This window comes from Penaeus chinensis, chromosome 39 (genome assembly GCF_019202785.1).
Source record: "Penaeus chinensis breed Huanghai No. 1 chromosome 39, ASM1920278v2, whole genome shotgun sequence".
NCBI classification, from domain to species: Eukaryota; Metazoa; Arthropoda; class Malacostraca; order Decapoda; family Penaeidae; genus Penaeus; species Penaeus chinensis.
In genome coordinates, this window is record NC_061857.1 from 14,057,932 (window position 1) to 14,072,344 (window position 14,413).

General features: G+C 41.4%; 1 protein-coding gene across 3 annotated transcripts; it reads left to right on the plus strand.

The window, feature by feature from the left end:
* The first annotated feature begins 780 nt into the window (after window positions 1–780).
* LOC125046812 (peroxidase-like) lies at window positions 781–14,014 on the plus strand. Of its 3 annotated transcripts, none has more exons than XM_047644767.1 (15): window positions 781–794; window positions 7,030–7,118; window positions 7,756–7,891; window positions 8,246–8,455; window positions 8,663–8,874; window positions 9,075–9,248; window positions 9,462–9,632; window positions 9,824–9,942; window positions 10,709–10,811; window positions 10,968–11,165; window positions 12,231–12,370; window positions 12,651–12,815; window positions 13,047–13,246; window positions 13,408–13,577; window positions 13,711–14,014. In XM_047644767.1, the coding sequence occupies exons 2-15, from the start codon at window positions 7,031–7,033 to the stop codon at window positions 13,875–13,877; spliced, it is 2,253 nt and encodes a 750-aa protein (XP_047500723.1). In that variant the 5' UTR covers window positions 781–794; window position 7,030; the 3' UTR covers window positions 13,878–14,014. The 3 variants fall into 3 exon arrangements, with proteins under 3 accessions (XP_047500723.1, XP_047500722.1, XP_047500724.1); XM_047644766.1 differs by lacking the exon at window positions 781–794 and adding an exon at window positions 6,429–6,442; XM_047644768.1 differs by lacking the exons at window positions 781–794; window positions 13,711–14,014 and adding an exon at window positions 6,429–6,442 and having other exon boundaries at window positions 12,651–12,787; window positions 13,408–13,535.
* The last annotated feature ends 399 nt before the right edge of the window (window positions 14,015–14,413 follow it).

Genomic DNA, 14,413 nt, shown 5'->3' on the forward strand with positions numbered 1-14,413 from the left:
GGAAAGGGGGGTAAAAAAGGTTAAGATAAGATAAACCTAAGGGTAAGAAAACTATAAAGGTAAACTCTATGTGATTTATAATAAACACGAGAAACACTTTGTATTACATTAATCAAATATTTCGAAATATGAAGTGTCCTACTACGATAATAGTAGTGGTAGTAGTAGAGATAATAATGATAATAATAATAATCGCAATGAGACTGTTAATTATAATCCCAATCATTCTAATATTACCAATATCGTTAAGCAGTTAGCAGAAGTTGTAGTAATATCATGATATTCAGCAATTTCCAATAGAAACGATCGAACAAAAAAAAAAATATCCATAATCGTAAGATTAAAAGTGCCTTGAGTTTTGAGATATATCGTTCGGGTGATAAGAATTTTATGAGGAGTATGTGTGTACATTTTACCTGCTATTATCAAGAGACAATAACATAACATTTAAATTGTAATATCAATCATTGTACAGGGTTTGGTGATGGTTTCCCTTATTTTTGTCTTGTGTGCGAAGTGTGAGAGTGCGTGCGTGCTTGTGTGCGTCAGCGAACCATTTGGTTTACCCGGACGACCCACTCCCCTTGCTTCGAACCTGGTCGCCGTTATATGGTCAGCCACTTGGCTCCGAACTTCACACCGATAAACATTGTATGTATACCTCTATATTTATATTTCTTTTATTGTGAAAATTATAAGTGTAAATCAAATGTGAAAAATGAAACTGAGGTGATTTAGTGATAATATAAGTGATTTATTTCAAATGGTTTTCACTTTCAGCCTCCTTGATTTAGGTATAAAGTGGACTGATCTCTGGCCGCATTGCGTGTCTGCAAGCCGTGCCTGTGTACTCTGGCTGCATAGCATACGGTGGCTGTATATCGTGGCAGTATATCGTGGCTGCATACTTTTGAGTATCGGGCTGTAATATCCCGGTCCGCAAAATCCTGGGCCGTATGACCCCGGACCACTTGACCCAGGCTGAAATAGTGCTTATAAGATTTTCTTTGATTTGACGTGTGAATAAGACTTGTGTGAATATATATGAAAATATATATATTTAAGAAAGTATTGAATTGTCTATTTCCTTTGAACCAATCTATTCCCCACAGGATATAAATAAAAAGAACAAGAGGTTCGCTCATGATATCAGGAGAGAATTTGATACTATAATTCAAATGACTAGAAACCTCTGACAAGTGGCGCAGTGAGTAAGATTCTCTGATAGATTGCAGAAGGGCTAATTATATATTTTTATTCATGCTTTACTTTTGTATCATCACAGATTGTAATGTGGTGTCCGGACAGGTGGCTGACCATATAATGGTGAGTCGGTAAACCAAATGGAGGAATGTGGTGTGAATGGTCCAAGTTGTGGTGAAGGAGTGTGACGACTTACTAAGCAAGTTGTATATTTGATATACGTAATATTGCGTCATACGAGTGCGGATTAAGAGTTAATTTTAATTCAACCGTGCCTCCTTTTCGCCGTTGTGTTGTGGTGTATTTCGCCACATGTTACGTATTCAGTGATAAGTATTGTAATACTCATTGTTTATACGTTCGGGAGAACAGTCTTGGTGTATGTTGAAGACTGTAGTGTGCCCGCGGGCGTTGTGAAATACAGTAACTTCGTTCGCTATATATTAACTGCGATGGATTGTAAACCTTTGTATAATTCAACCGTTGCTGTTAACGATGTTTTTGTCGCTGATTATTCGTAATTGCTTGTTAACTGTACTTGTTCATTCAAACTATACTGCTCGCGTTAAGTCGGTGTGTATAACCAGTATTTACGTAAGGCGATGTTTATTAGTTAAATATCTCTCAATATAAGTGTCAAGTATTAACAATTCGCTTATTGTTAAAGGAGATTAGAATTCGTAATCATGTCTATTGACTTAATTGAACTTGTTAAATGCGCTAAAGATGCGGGTCTATCCGCCGCAGATATTAATACTTTAGTTGCGAAAGAAGAGGATTAGATATAAGCAAGGGATAGACTGAGAAGAGAAGCAAAGAGAAAGAGATGAAAGGCAAAAGGAGAGAGATTTAAAAAGAGGAGAGTTAGAAGCACAGGAGAGGGAGAAACAGCGAGAACACGAGGCGCGTGAGTCAGACAAACAGCGAGCCCACGAGTTAGCTCTTGCTCAGTTGCAATCGGAGACGAGCACTCGCAATGAAAGCGCTGTCGAAGGTTCATATCCGGGGTTGAAAATGCCCAAGTTTGATGACGGTAAGGATGACATAGACGATTATTTACTCAGATTCGAGAAACTGGCTTGTTTGCAGGGATGGAATTCGCAGAATTTCCAGGTATACTTAGGTTCTCTGTTGGGGGGCAAAGCCTTGAAGATATACGTAAGTCTGCCAGATGACGTTCTAGAAAATTACGAACTTTTAAAAGACGCCTTATTGAAAGGGTATAATGTTGATATCGATTCCTACCGTAAGAAGTTTAAGGAGAGTAAGGTGGGTGAAAACGAGACGTACGTACAATTAATGTCTCGGCTGATTAGGTATTTGGATAACTGGCTAACTATGAGTGACGTCACGAAGAACTACGAGGAGCTGTTTGACTTCCTAATTCGCAACCAGATGTTAAACAACTGTCCTTTTGAACTTTGCGTTTTTCTCAACGAGCGAGTCTTTGAAACTACTCTTGACATGGCGCAGGCAGCCGATAGGTTTCGTAGTGCTCACAATTTTATCAAAACCCGTAAAATGCCTATAAAGGAAGATCCGGATACAAAGAACAGTTAGGGATAAGATCGTGTGTCACCACTGTTCCAAGCCAGGTCATATACGTCCTTCTTGCCCTGACTTAATGCCTGGTACAAGCAAGTCCTCTCAGAGGGTCAACTTTGTGTTCGACTCTGACCTCTCTCCCAACAATAATATCACGTGTAAGGGAATGTTGTTCAATAGATCCGTGCATGTGCTCTTTGATTCTGGTTGTTCGTCTATCATCGTTAAAGAATCGCTCATCCCCGCCACGGTGAAGCGAGGGAAAATGGTCACTCTGTACGATTACCTGGGAGTGGGCCGGACTTTCCCAACTGTGCGTTGTCTCATAAAGAGCGAATTTTTGAGTGGGTGGTTCAACGTTGTTGCTGCTCCAATTAAATTCACTGATGTTCTTGTGGGTATGGTGCCGGGTGTCTCAGTGCCATCCGTGAATAACCCTAACCTTAACGTGTCGGTAAATTCTTCTAACCGAGCAGATGTCGTTAATGTAGTTGTCACGAGAGCTGCAAAAGTTAAAGAAGATACCGAACCAGCAGAACTGACCGTTTCTAATTTTGAATTTGATAATGTATCTAAAGATGATTTTCTGAAGGCTCAGACTAAATGTTCTTCTCTTGAAAATATCAGAAATAAAGTAAAAAATAAATCTGTAGTTAATGTAAGGAGTCGTTCTGTAAAATACGAAATCGTGAAAGGCCTAATTCACCGGGTGTGCGTTAAAAACAAGCACGATTATGAAGTAGGTGTTAAACAGGTACCTCGGAAGTTTGTCAATGTGATTCTTTCAACCGCTCATGACTCTCCTGTGGTAGGTCATTTTTCTCACAGGAAAACCGCGGACAAGATTTTTCATAATTTTTTTCTGGCCAGGTGCGGGAGCGGAAATAAAGCGATACTGTCGTTCATGTCACGTGTGTCAGAAGACGGCTCCTAAAGGTAAAATAGGGAGAGCACCCATGGTTCAGATGCCGATAATAAGCGAGCCATTTGCCAGGGCTGCAATTGATCTTGTGGGGCCGATAACACCTGCTTCTAGCAGAGGCCATAAGTATATACTAACACTCATTGACATGGCAACTAGATTCCCGGAAGCAGTGCCTGTACGGAATATAGATACCGTCACTGTAGCAGAGGCTTTTCTAAGTATTTTTTCGCGTGTTGGAATACCGAAAGAAATTCTTTCAGATCGTTGAACCCAGTTCAAATCAGTTTTAATGGCAGAGATAAACAGACTGCTCTCGATACAAGCATTATTTACGAGTCCATATCATGCATGCTGCAATGGAACTGTAGAGAGATTTCACGCAGTGTTAAAATCCATGCTTAAGAAACTGTGGAGAACGACCCCACGATTGGGATCGCTACATCCCTTCAGTTCTATTCGCGTACCGCGAGGTTCCTAATGATACTCTGAAATTCAGTCCATTTGAATTGTTGTACGGTCGCAAAGTGCGCGGTCCACTGTCCATTCTTCACTATCTATGGACCAGAGACGACATTAAGGATGACACTCAAAGCACTTATCAATACGTTCTTGATTTGCGATCCCGATTAGAGGAATCAGCCCAGTTAGCTTCATCCCATGCAGATGTTTCTGGCAAATTGTATAAAGCTTATTTTGACAGAAGTGCTAAACTACGCAAATTAAGCGAAGGCGACGAAGTACTTGTTTTGCTGCCAACATCTCACAACAAGTTAACCATGCAGTGGAAGGGACCTTATTCGGTAGTGAGGAAACACGATAACGGCGTAGATTGTGGTAAAGGTTAATTCGAAGAAGAGATTGTATCACATAAACATGCTTAAGAAATATGTGAGGCGTGACGATGTTTCTTCTTCGCAGGTATGCCAGGCGTGCGTCGTAGACGATTTTCCAACGTCCGAGGAAAAAGCGAATTTTGCTTGCGATATCCCTGACTTATACGAGGTTAATTAATATAAAGTTAATATTAATCCTGAACTGTCGAGTGAGCAGACAGCAGAGTTAAAACAGCTAGTAGCTGAATTCTCTGACGTATTTCAAGACAAACTAGAAGTAACCAGCACGGTCATTCAAGACATTGAATTGACAACAGTTTCCCCGGTTCATATTAAGCCGTATTCTATTCCCCATCATCTCCGAAAATCTTTTGATGAGGAAGTGGATAGAATGCTAGCTTTAGGCGTTATTGAACAATCTACCTCTCCCTATTGCTCACCCGTTGTGCTAGTTAAAAAGGCCGATCATTCATGGCGCTTTTGCGTAGATTTTCGAGCTCTGAATGACGTGAGCGTTTTCGACACAGAACCAATGCCAACGAGGGATGAAGCGTTAGGTAATTTTGTGGGAGACGCTTACTTTACGGAATTCGATCTTTGTAAAGGGTATTGGCAAATTCCGTTATCACAAAAGACAAAACCGTACACGGCTTTTGCTACTCCTAAATATGGACTTCTGCAGTCCATGAAACTTCCGTTCGGTTTACGCACGGCGTGTGCTAGTTTTATTAGATTAATGCGTAAAGTTACTGCAGGCTTAACTAATGTAGAGTGCTACTTTGATAATTTGGTGGTACATAGCTCGTCATTTCATAAGCACTTGGTTCATATAAGGAATCTTCTGGAAAGATTGCGTGAGCACGGGTTAACTGCTGGGCCTAGCAAGTGTTTTCTAGCTTTCCCTAATATTAAATATCTTGGGTTTAATCTTGGTGAGAAGGGCTTGAGTACCCTTCCAGATAAGGTTGATGCTATTAAAAGAATGCCGATGCCGGAAACCAAGAAACAGCTACGGAGTTTTCTTGGAACACTTTCATTTTATCGGAAGTTCATTCTCCTAATAAGCTGAATTTAACCCCTGATCATTTTAAGAGAATCGAATTAAAAGATATGTTAGCCAATGCTCCAATCTTAACTCTGCCTGACTACGAAAAGACTTTATATCTCCGAACAGACGCCAGCGACACCGGTCTTGGGGCGGTGTTGTTGCAGAATGTGGATGATCTCATGCCAATCGATTACGCGAGTAGAAAGCTCTCGGACTCGGAAGGTCGTTATGCCGTAATAGAAAGAGAAGCTTTAGCTATCGTCTGGGCTATTAAGTAGTTCTGGTGTTATCTTTATGGCTGCGAATTTGTCTTGCAGACCGATCAACAACCATTAACTTACATCAAAAACATGAAGAACAGCAATGGTCGTCTTGTGCGTTGGTCACTGGCTCTCCAGCCGTATGCATTTACGATAGAGTATATCAGAGGTCAAGATAATGTTGGTGCAGACATACTTAGTCGACGCTCTGTGTAAATTTGATTGTATATATCACATGGTAATTTAAGTGAAACCCCACTTTCACTTAAAATCGTATGATTTTAAGTCAAAATGGGGGGCTTTGTACAGGGTTTGGTGATGGTTTCCCTTATTTTTGTCTTGTGTGCGAAGTGTGAGAGTGCGTGCGTGCTTGTGTGCGTCAGCGAACCATTTGGTTTACCCGGACGACCCACTCCCCTTGCTTCGAACCTGGTCGCCGTTATATGGTCAGCCACTTGGCTCCGAACTTCACACCGATAAACATTGTATGTATACCTCAATATTTATATTTCTTTTATTGTGAAAATTATAAGTGTAAATCAAAAGTGAAAAATGAAACTGAGGTGATTTAGTGATAATATAAGTGATTTATTTCAAATGGTTTTCACTTTCAGCCTCCTTGAATTAGGTATAAAGTGGACTGATCTCTGGCCGCATTGCGTGTCTGCAAGCCGTGCCTGTGTACTTTGGCTGCATAGCATACGGTGGCAGCATATCGTGGCTGCATACTTTTGAGTATCGGGCTGTAATATCCCGGTCCGCAGAATCCTGGGCCGTATGACCCTGGACCACTTGACCCAGGCTGAAATAGTGCTTATAAGATTTTCTTTGATTTTTGACGTGTGAATAAGACTTGTGTGAATATATATGAAAATATATATATTGAAGAAAGTATTGAATTGTCTTTCCTTTGAACCAATCTATTCCCCAGAGGATATAAATAAAAAGAACAAGAGGTTCGCTCATGATATCAGGAGAGAATTTGAGATACTATAATTCAAATGACTAGAAACCTCTAGAAGCATCATTGCTTAGCTAGAATAATTTAATTAAATCCGAATACGCTAGACTTTCATTACTAAATCACAATTTTCACTTTATGCAGGGCAGATCAGATAGTCAATATGTAAGATTACAGTAATTTATATAGACCTACTGAGTGTACGTTTTCTTGTTATTCAAAAACCAAATATTCACCAGCAACATTCATTGCAGAATGGCGATGAAGGTGGTTTGTACGTTCTTTGCAATGTTGCTAGTCATTGCGCTAGGGTCTGAGATGCCCAAGCTGGGAATCATTGAAGGTAAGAATGAGTTTGTTTTTGTTCGTATGCTATCTTCCTTGCTTGCCTCTTCTTCCTACCGTATCATATATAAAGAAGGGTAAAGAGATCAAGAGTGAATGAGAGAGAGAGAGAGAGAGAGAGAGAGAGAGAGAGAGAGAGAGAGAGAGAGAGAGAGAGAGAGAGAGAGAGAGAGAGGGCAGGTGGATCGGCAGGGATACATCCAAACATAGTGTGTGGGGGGGGGGGGGGGAAGAGGAGTTGGGGGGAGGGAGAAGAAAAGTCCCTACGGTTGTTTTAACAACGGACTTTAACTATAAAATGTATAGAATGTAATGCCAACAAAACCGCAAGATTATTTCATTTATTCTTATTCTATTCTATATTTTCATCTATCATTATAGTTTTATCTATATGGCTGTTACCCTTTCACTACCATTGTTGAACTTAATATCACCATTATTATTGACGTTTTCATTATCGCTATTAGAATGATCACAAGCATCAATAATATTGTTATTTTCATTGTCATCCTTAAAATTATCACATCCATCATTATACTTAGCATTTTTATCATCATTAGCGAGCTCACTATCATTATTCACATCAGCATAATTGCTTTCATAAACGCTGCTATTAACACAACTGCTTTTCTCAGATAACATTTCCTACGTGAAACGAGGGAAAAACTCCAAGCAGCCGCCAGAAGAGCATTTCGGAACACTTGTACTTGGCGGTAAAAGTTGGAAGTCGATTGAAACTCCACCTGTTCTTAACATTTCGAAGGATGACATGTGAGGGAAATTGTTTGTAATTTATGGGGTTTCGTGGAATAGTGTGAATCTTTCGAAAAAAAAGTAAAGCATAAAGTTGAATAGGGAATAATGCCCGTATTCGTATGTTAAAAAAGAAAGAAAAAAAAGGCTGTAACGAATATTGGGGTCAATATAATCTCGCGTATGATTTATCTCTCGTTTGAGGCAAATCTTCGTGAAATGTGTGAACCTAACATATATTTCGGATTTTTTTCCCGCATAATCTGAGGACCACTGAATCTGATAGCATTTCAAATTGAAGATCATTATTGTATCAAATAGCCGTATATATAACAGTTGAAGTATTTACATTAATTTTACTATTATAAACAGTGTTTCTACATCAAGCTTCAAACACGGACTAAAACAACTGCAGGAGAAGGATAAAATAGAAGAGGACATGGCTGCCAAGAACATGAAAGTCTCTCATAACTCATCTACTTACATCCATCAGTCCCTCTTCAAGAGTTCTGACCCGCGGTCCATCGCAGCAGCAAGAATAGGCTTCATGATAGACAGCGCCACTAAATTCGTCATGGATCGGTAATACACGTATCAAATATTATTTTGCAATTTTTCATGTCTTCGATACATCTTAGGTTCTGTAACTAGAGAGAACTTATATGGTACCATTATTGATTAGTACATGTATCCTTCAATCATTTTTTTGTGTGTATTTGTTTTTACTTAAAACCACATGTAAATTCTCACTTTCGGCACAACCAATAATATATCTACCTCTTGTTACAGCCTCCAGCTAAACAAAACCGACATAACTTTCGACATCTTGCTATCGGACCAGCTGGCCCAGGACGAGTTCTGTGATCAGGGCCTAGTTTCGTCCTGCGAGGCCTTCCGCCACTACAGGTCCTCCAACGGCATCTGTAATAACTTGGATAACCCGCTGTGGGGATCCACTTTCAGGCCCTTCCGTCGTGTTGCTCCGCCCGACTATGGCAACGGTGAGTGTCTCCAATTCTTGGTGTTGAGGCTAGAATCTCGTTTCCATGAGTGCTTGTATTCTGCCTTTCCTGAGTGGCATGATCATGGATTTTTGTATGAACATGGTGTATCATCTTACAATATTACATGTTTATTAAGCACAATCTCATTTATGAGTGAATTAATATTTCATACACTATAATATTTTTCACAACTACAGGAGTGTCAAGCCTCCGCCTTGCCCAGGACTGGCAGCCCCTTCCCAGCGCCCGCCTCGTCAGCAGTGCGGTAAATAATATTCGGCCAAATAGGGAATCTTCTCTCCTCTCAGTCCTCCACATGACCTACGGGCAGTTCCTCGACCATGACCTGACCTTCGCGCCTTTGAATAAAGGTCCAGTATATAACGATAACCAAATACTTCTCTTTATGAGTCGGTTTACAATATAATTTTAAAATTTGTCTCAGGAATAATAATGACAACGGATTCTTTAAAGACTATTTCAACGAAATTAAGGGCAAACCTAAATTCAAGGCATGAACTATCGACCTGAAGAAAACATTACGTCCTCGATTTACGAAGCTATTTGCCTTATTCATTCCCCAGGTAGGAATGGTGAGGCGATTCCATGCTGCCTGGCAGCCCTGGGCAATCCCATTTTACTCCACCCTGAGTGCGCCCCCATTCCCATCCCTGCTGACGACCCTTTCTACTCCAAGTTCAACCAGACGTGCATGGACTTCGTCAGCTCGGCGCCCGCCCCACGCTGCTTGCTTGGTGAGTCGGTTTTCTATGCTGGTTAAGTCTGTAGTACAACCATTGCAAAAATAAGTGTTCATTTGTCCTTTTGATTTTATCATCATCTTTTGATACTCGTTGCTGTTTATTAATTTGTTTATTAATGTTTAATTTGAAACATTCAAAACCCAATATTAAATATATTCCATGAAATTACTTCATTTCTTCAGGTCCACGAGAACAAATGAACGAGAAGACGGCATATATCGACGGCTCTCAGGTCTACGGCATCGATGACGAGATGATGAATTCACTGAGAACGATGGCGGATGGTCTGCTTATTGCTCAGGTTAATACGATTTTTTTTAGAGTAATTATTACCACCATCCCCCCATGACTTTCAGATTTGCTAGGCAAACACAATAGTTAGGACCATTCCATCTATGCGGTGGTAGGGATGAAGTCTATGGAAAACTGTACAGTGCTTAACTTTATAGAGTAAAATACGAGGTCGGAAGAATATTGTACAAAGGACAGAATAAAGCAAGATCTTTGGAGTAGGAAAAGGTCACAAGTTGTAAAAAAATAATAAAACATGAACAGCAAAATTATAGTGCCACAGGTGTAAGTGAAGATTCGGAATAGAAAATAGGAAATATGACGGTGAGAGTCCATTCTAGTAAAAGAAACATGGAAGAAATTCTGCAAACCTGACATTTAAATGGGCTGAATAAAGAATCAGGGTAAAGTCTCCAAATTCCTAGATTCAGTAGCATTAAAATTTTAAACTTAATCCAATTACGTATCATCTACCACAATAACAATATTGTACGATAATATTAACCAGATCTTTGTTCAAGAATTTGTTGATAACAAAGGGTTCTGTATGAAATGCATGGTCAACACGGGAAGGCAAGACTATTATCTTGAAATAAGTGAGGAATCAATGTTACTGCAATTACTACTTAAGCTGATAATCGTTGCAAAAACAATGAATATGATAATTCAACGTAACAGTCGTGAATCAAAACAAAAATAGCAAAACAATAGAAATTTGAAAAAAAAAAATATCAATGAAAAGCAAGTGCTGTGTAAATATACAGTTTTCCCCGCAGGTGACCAATGAAGGCGAGGAGCTTCTTCCTGCAAACACAGACTTAGCAAACGAGTGCAACAAGGCAGAAGAAGCCAACATGAACCGCTTTTGCTTCCGGGCCGGTAGGTTGCCCCATCTGTTTTCTAACCAGTTTGGCTCTAAAAATGTGTAGTTTTTATTTCCTCACAGACTCATTAATGGTGCATTTGTTCGCGTGGTGTCAGTGCAACAAGGGCACAAGTGTTGCATAATAACAAGACTATTAATAATGTTAACAGGTGACAAGAGAGTGAACGAGCAAGTTCTGCTTGTTCTGTTCCACACAGTGTGGTCACGTCACCACAACCACCTAGCGTCTCGTCTAAAGAGTACCAATCCTTCCTGGATTGATGAAAAGCTGTTCCAGGAGGCCCGCCGAATCGTTGGCGCTCAGCTTCAACATATCACGTATAAGGAGTACTTGCCGCCCATCTTCGGTATGTTCGGTTTTTACTTCTCAAGTTACTAGACAAATAAACAAATAAGGAAATAAAATCGTGTGTGTGGGGGTGTGTGTGTGGGTGTGTGTGTGGGTGTGTGTGTGGGTGTGTGTGTGGGGTGTGTGAGTGGGTGTGTGTGTGGGTGGGTGTGTGGGTGGGTGTGTGTGTGGGTGTGTGGGTGGGTGTGTGTGTGGGTGTGTGTGTGGGTGTGTGTGTGGGTGTGTGTGTGGGTGTGTGTGTGGGTGTGTGTGGGGGTGTGTGTGTGGGTGTGTGTGTGGGTGTGTGTGTGGGTGTGTGTGTGGGTGTGTGTGTGTGGGTGTGTGTGTGGGTGGGTGTGTGTGTGGGTGTGTGTGTGGGTGTGTGTGTGGGTGTGTGTGTGGGTGTGTGTGGGGGTGTGTGTGTGGGTGTGTGTGTGGGTGTGTGTGTGTGGGTGTGTGTGTGGGTGTGTGTGGGTGTGTGTGTGGGTGTGTGTGTGGGTGTGTGTGTGGGTGTGTGTGTGGGTGTGTGTGTGGGTGGGTGTGTGGGTGGGTGTGTGGGTGGGTGTGTGGGTGGGTGTGTGGGTGGGTGTGTGGGTGGGTGTGTGTGTGGGTGTGTGGGTGGGTGTGTGTGTGGGTGTGTGTGTGGGTGTGTGTGTGGGTGTGTGTGTGGGTGTGTGTGTGGGTGTGTGTGTGGGTGTGTGTGTGGGTGTGTGTGTGGGTGTGTGTGTGGGTGTGTGTGTGGGTGTGTGTGTGGGTGTGTGTGTGGGTGTGTGTGTGGGTGTGTGTGTGGGTGTGTGTGTGGGTGTGTGTGTGGGTGTGTGTGTGGGTGTGTGTGTGGGTGTGTGTGTGGGTGTGTGTGTGGGTGTGTGTGTGGGTGTGTGTGTGGGTGTGTGTGTGGGTGTGTGTGTGGGTGTGTGTGTGGGTGTGTGTGTGGGTGTGTGTGTGGGTGTGTGTGTGGGTGTGTGTGTGGGTGTGTGTGTGGGTGTGTGTGTGTGGGGTGGGGGTGGGGGTGTAGATATACAGACACATATGCACATATCTAATCCAATTGCCAGCTGAAATGCGCACATCATTCGTCTTCCAGGTAATGCAATCATTAAAGACTTTAAGCTGAAACCCTTGAAGAACAAGAAGCGAAAGGACTTTTACCTCCCCGACAAGAGCGCTGCCATTAGTGCTGAGTTTGCAACAGCTGCCTTCCGTTTTGGACACAGTCAGATTGCTGTGAGTTAATCCTCAATGTTGGCTTTCTTATCGGCCGAGGCTTTTTTTATTATGTGAATTAGTATACATTCCGTGCATTGTCATAAAAAAATGAGTTGCGCTTGTCGGGATTCATTAAATGCAGACGAATAATTTGAAATGTACCATCTTTGTGAATAGCAAAATATATGCAGAAAGTACGGGAGATTGTTGATAGATCTCGTTTTACTTATAGGCTAAAAGGACCTTTTATCAGATCTTACCTATTTTGCTGATTTCGTCCATCATTATTCTCTCGTAGGGTCACATGGAGAGAGTGGATGACTTCGGCGACATTTCCTCTACCGAGATGTCTTCGGTGTTCATGAACCCCTTCGTCGTGTATACGAAAGGTGCGGTATCTCAGCTGACGCGAGGGGAGGTTCAACAGAGCGCGGGGTACGTTGACCCCTTCTTTACACCGCAAGTGAGTTGAGGGACAAGTGAATGTGTGTGCAATGAGTCTGGTATCAATCAAATATCCTATAAAGTTTGAGTAACGTGATGAATAACTCATAAAAGGGAAATTCGTCATCTTTGTGCAATAATTCCCAATATAATGTGTCTTGGAAATCAATCTTTTAGTACAAAGTTATCATTCCAGTACTAAAAAATGAATAAAGAAAAACGAAAACTAAACTTTGATACTTGCAAACAGGTGGCCGGTTATCTCTTCAAAGGGAACAACATATTTGGACTCGATCTGGTGTCCCTCAACATACAGCGTGGGCGTGACCATGGTATTGCCTCCTATACGGCGATCAGAACCTCATGCGAACTGTCTCCTGTTCATGACTTTGGTGATCTCTCGGGAAAAATGGATGATGACGTGATTGCAAAGCTAGAGGATGTATACCGGTATGCTATTCCTTATCCATATATCTGTGATCCCCCTCCCTCCCTTACGCTATGAATATTAGCATTATACTTTGTAACTTGTGAACATGTGTCTCAAGTGAAGTAGAATACAATGGAGATTTCTGATGAATAGTTTATCACTCAAAGCTCTTTATTTTTAGTCATGTGGATGACATTGACCTGTTCGTCGGTGGTTTGGCTGAACACCCGATTGAAGGAGGAGTGGTAGGTCCCACCTTCGCTTGTATTCTGCTGGACCAGTTCCTTAGGCTAAAAGAAGGCGACAGATACTGGTACGAGACCAATGACGAGGACACAAGGTTTACAGGAAGTAAGCAAAATGGGGTTATGGCTTTCCCATGGAACTTAGTATCTACTCTATTACCATGATATTGTTTTCCTGCTTCCATTACGTTCTCGTCCTCGATGTATTTTTATAATCTATTTTGATATTGTCATTTCAGATCAAGTCAAACAAATTCGCAGCACAACCTTGGCAGGCATCATGTGCGAAGTGATCCCAGAACTGAAGGAGATTCAGGCCGAACCTCTAAAAGTGGCATCTCCCGAGAATCCAATACTACCTTGCTCCTCTTTCCCGGAACTCGATCTTCAACACTGGGAAGAATAATTGAATAAAAGGAAGGATTCTGCGAGGTTTCACAAGGGTTGATTTGGGCAATAAATTTTTGACATGTTCATTGTAAACCTTTGTCTGGTCGAGATATTATATTCATCCAAGATGAATTCATTAAAGAGTCCTTTCTACATGTTTGTTTTGCAATATTCCCCAAGAGCACATTGACAGAAAAATACTACCTGTAAACACGGGCATGAAATGTTTAGTATTAAAAAAAAAAAAAAAAAAAAAAAACTGCTTACATCATATTGAGCAACACAAACAAGTGTTCACGATTGTTTGCTAAATTGAGTATTATGATGATAGGGTATTAGGTGCCATCATCACCAAGGGCACCACTTGGGGGTGGCGTCGGACGAGTGGGGGTGGGGCTGGGGCACTTGATTGCCAAGGAGCCAACAAATGAGCTCTACAAAGACAATGTAAAGTAGAATCATTACTTCATTCTACTGTCGTTTGTATAGAGTAGGCAATAAAAGCAACATTTTGACTTGTTCCTTAGTTTGCCCCTCTTCTGTTGTGCTCCC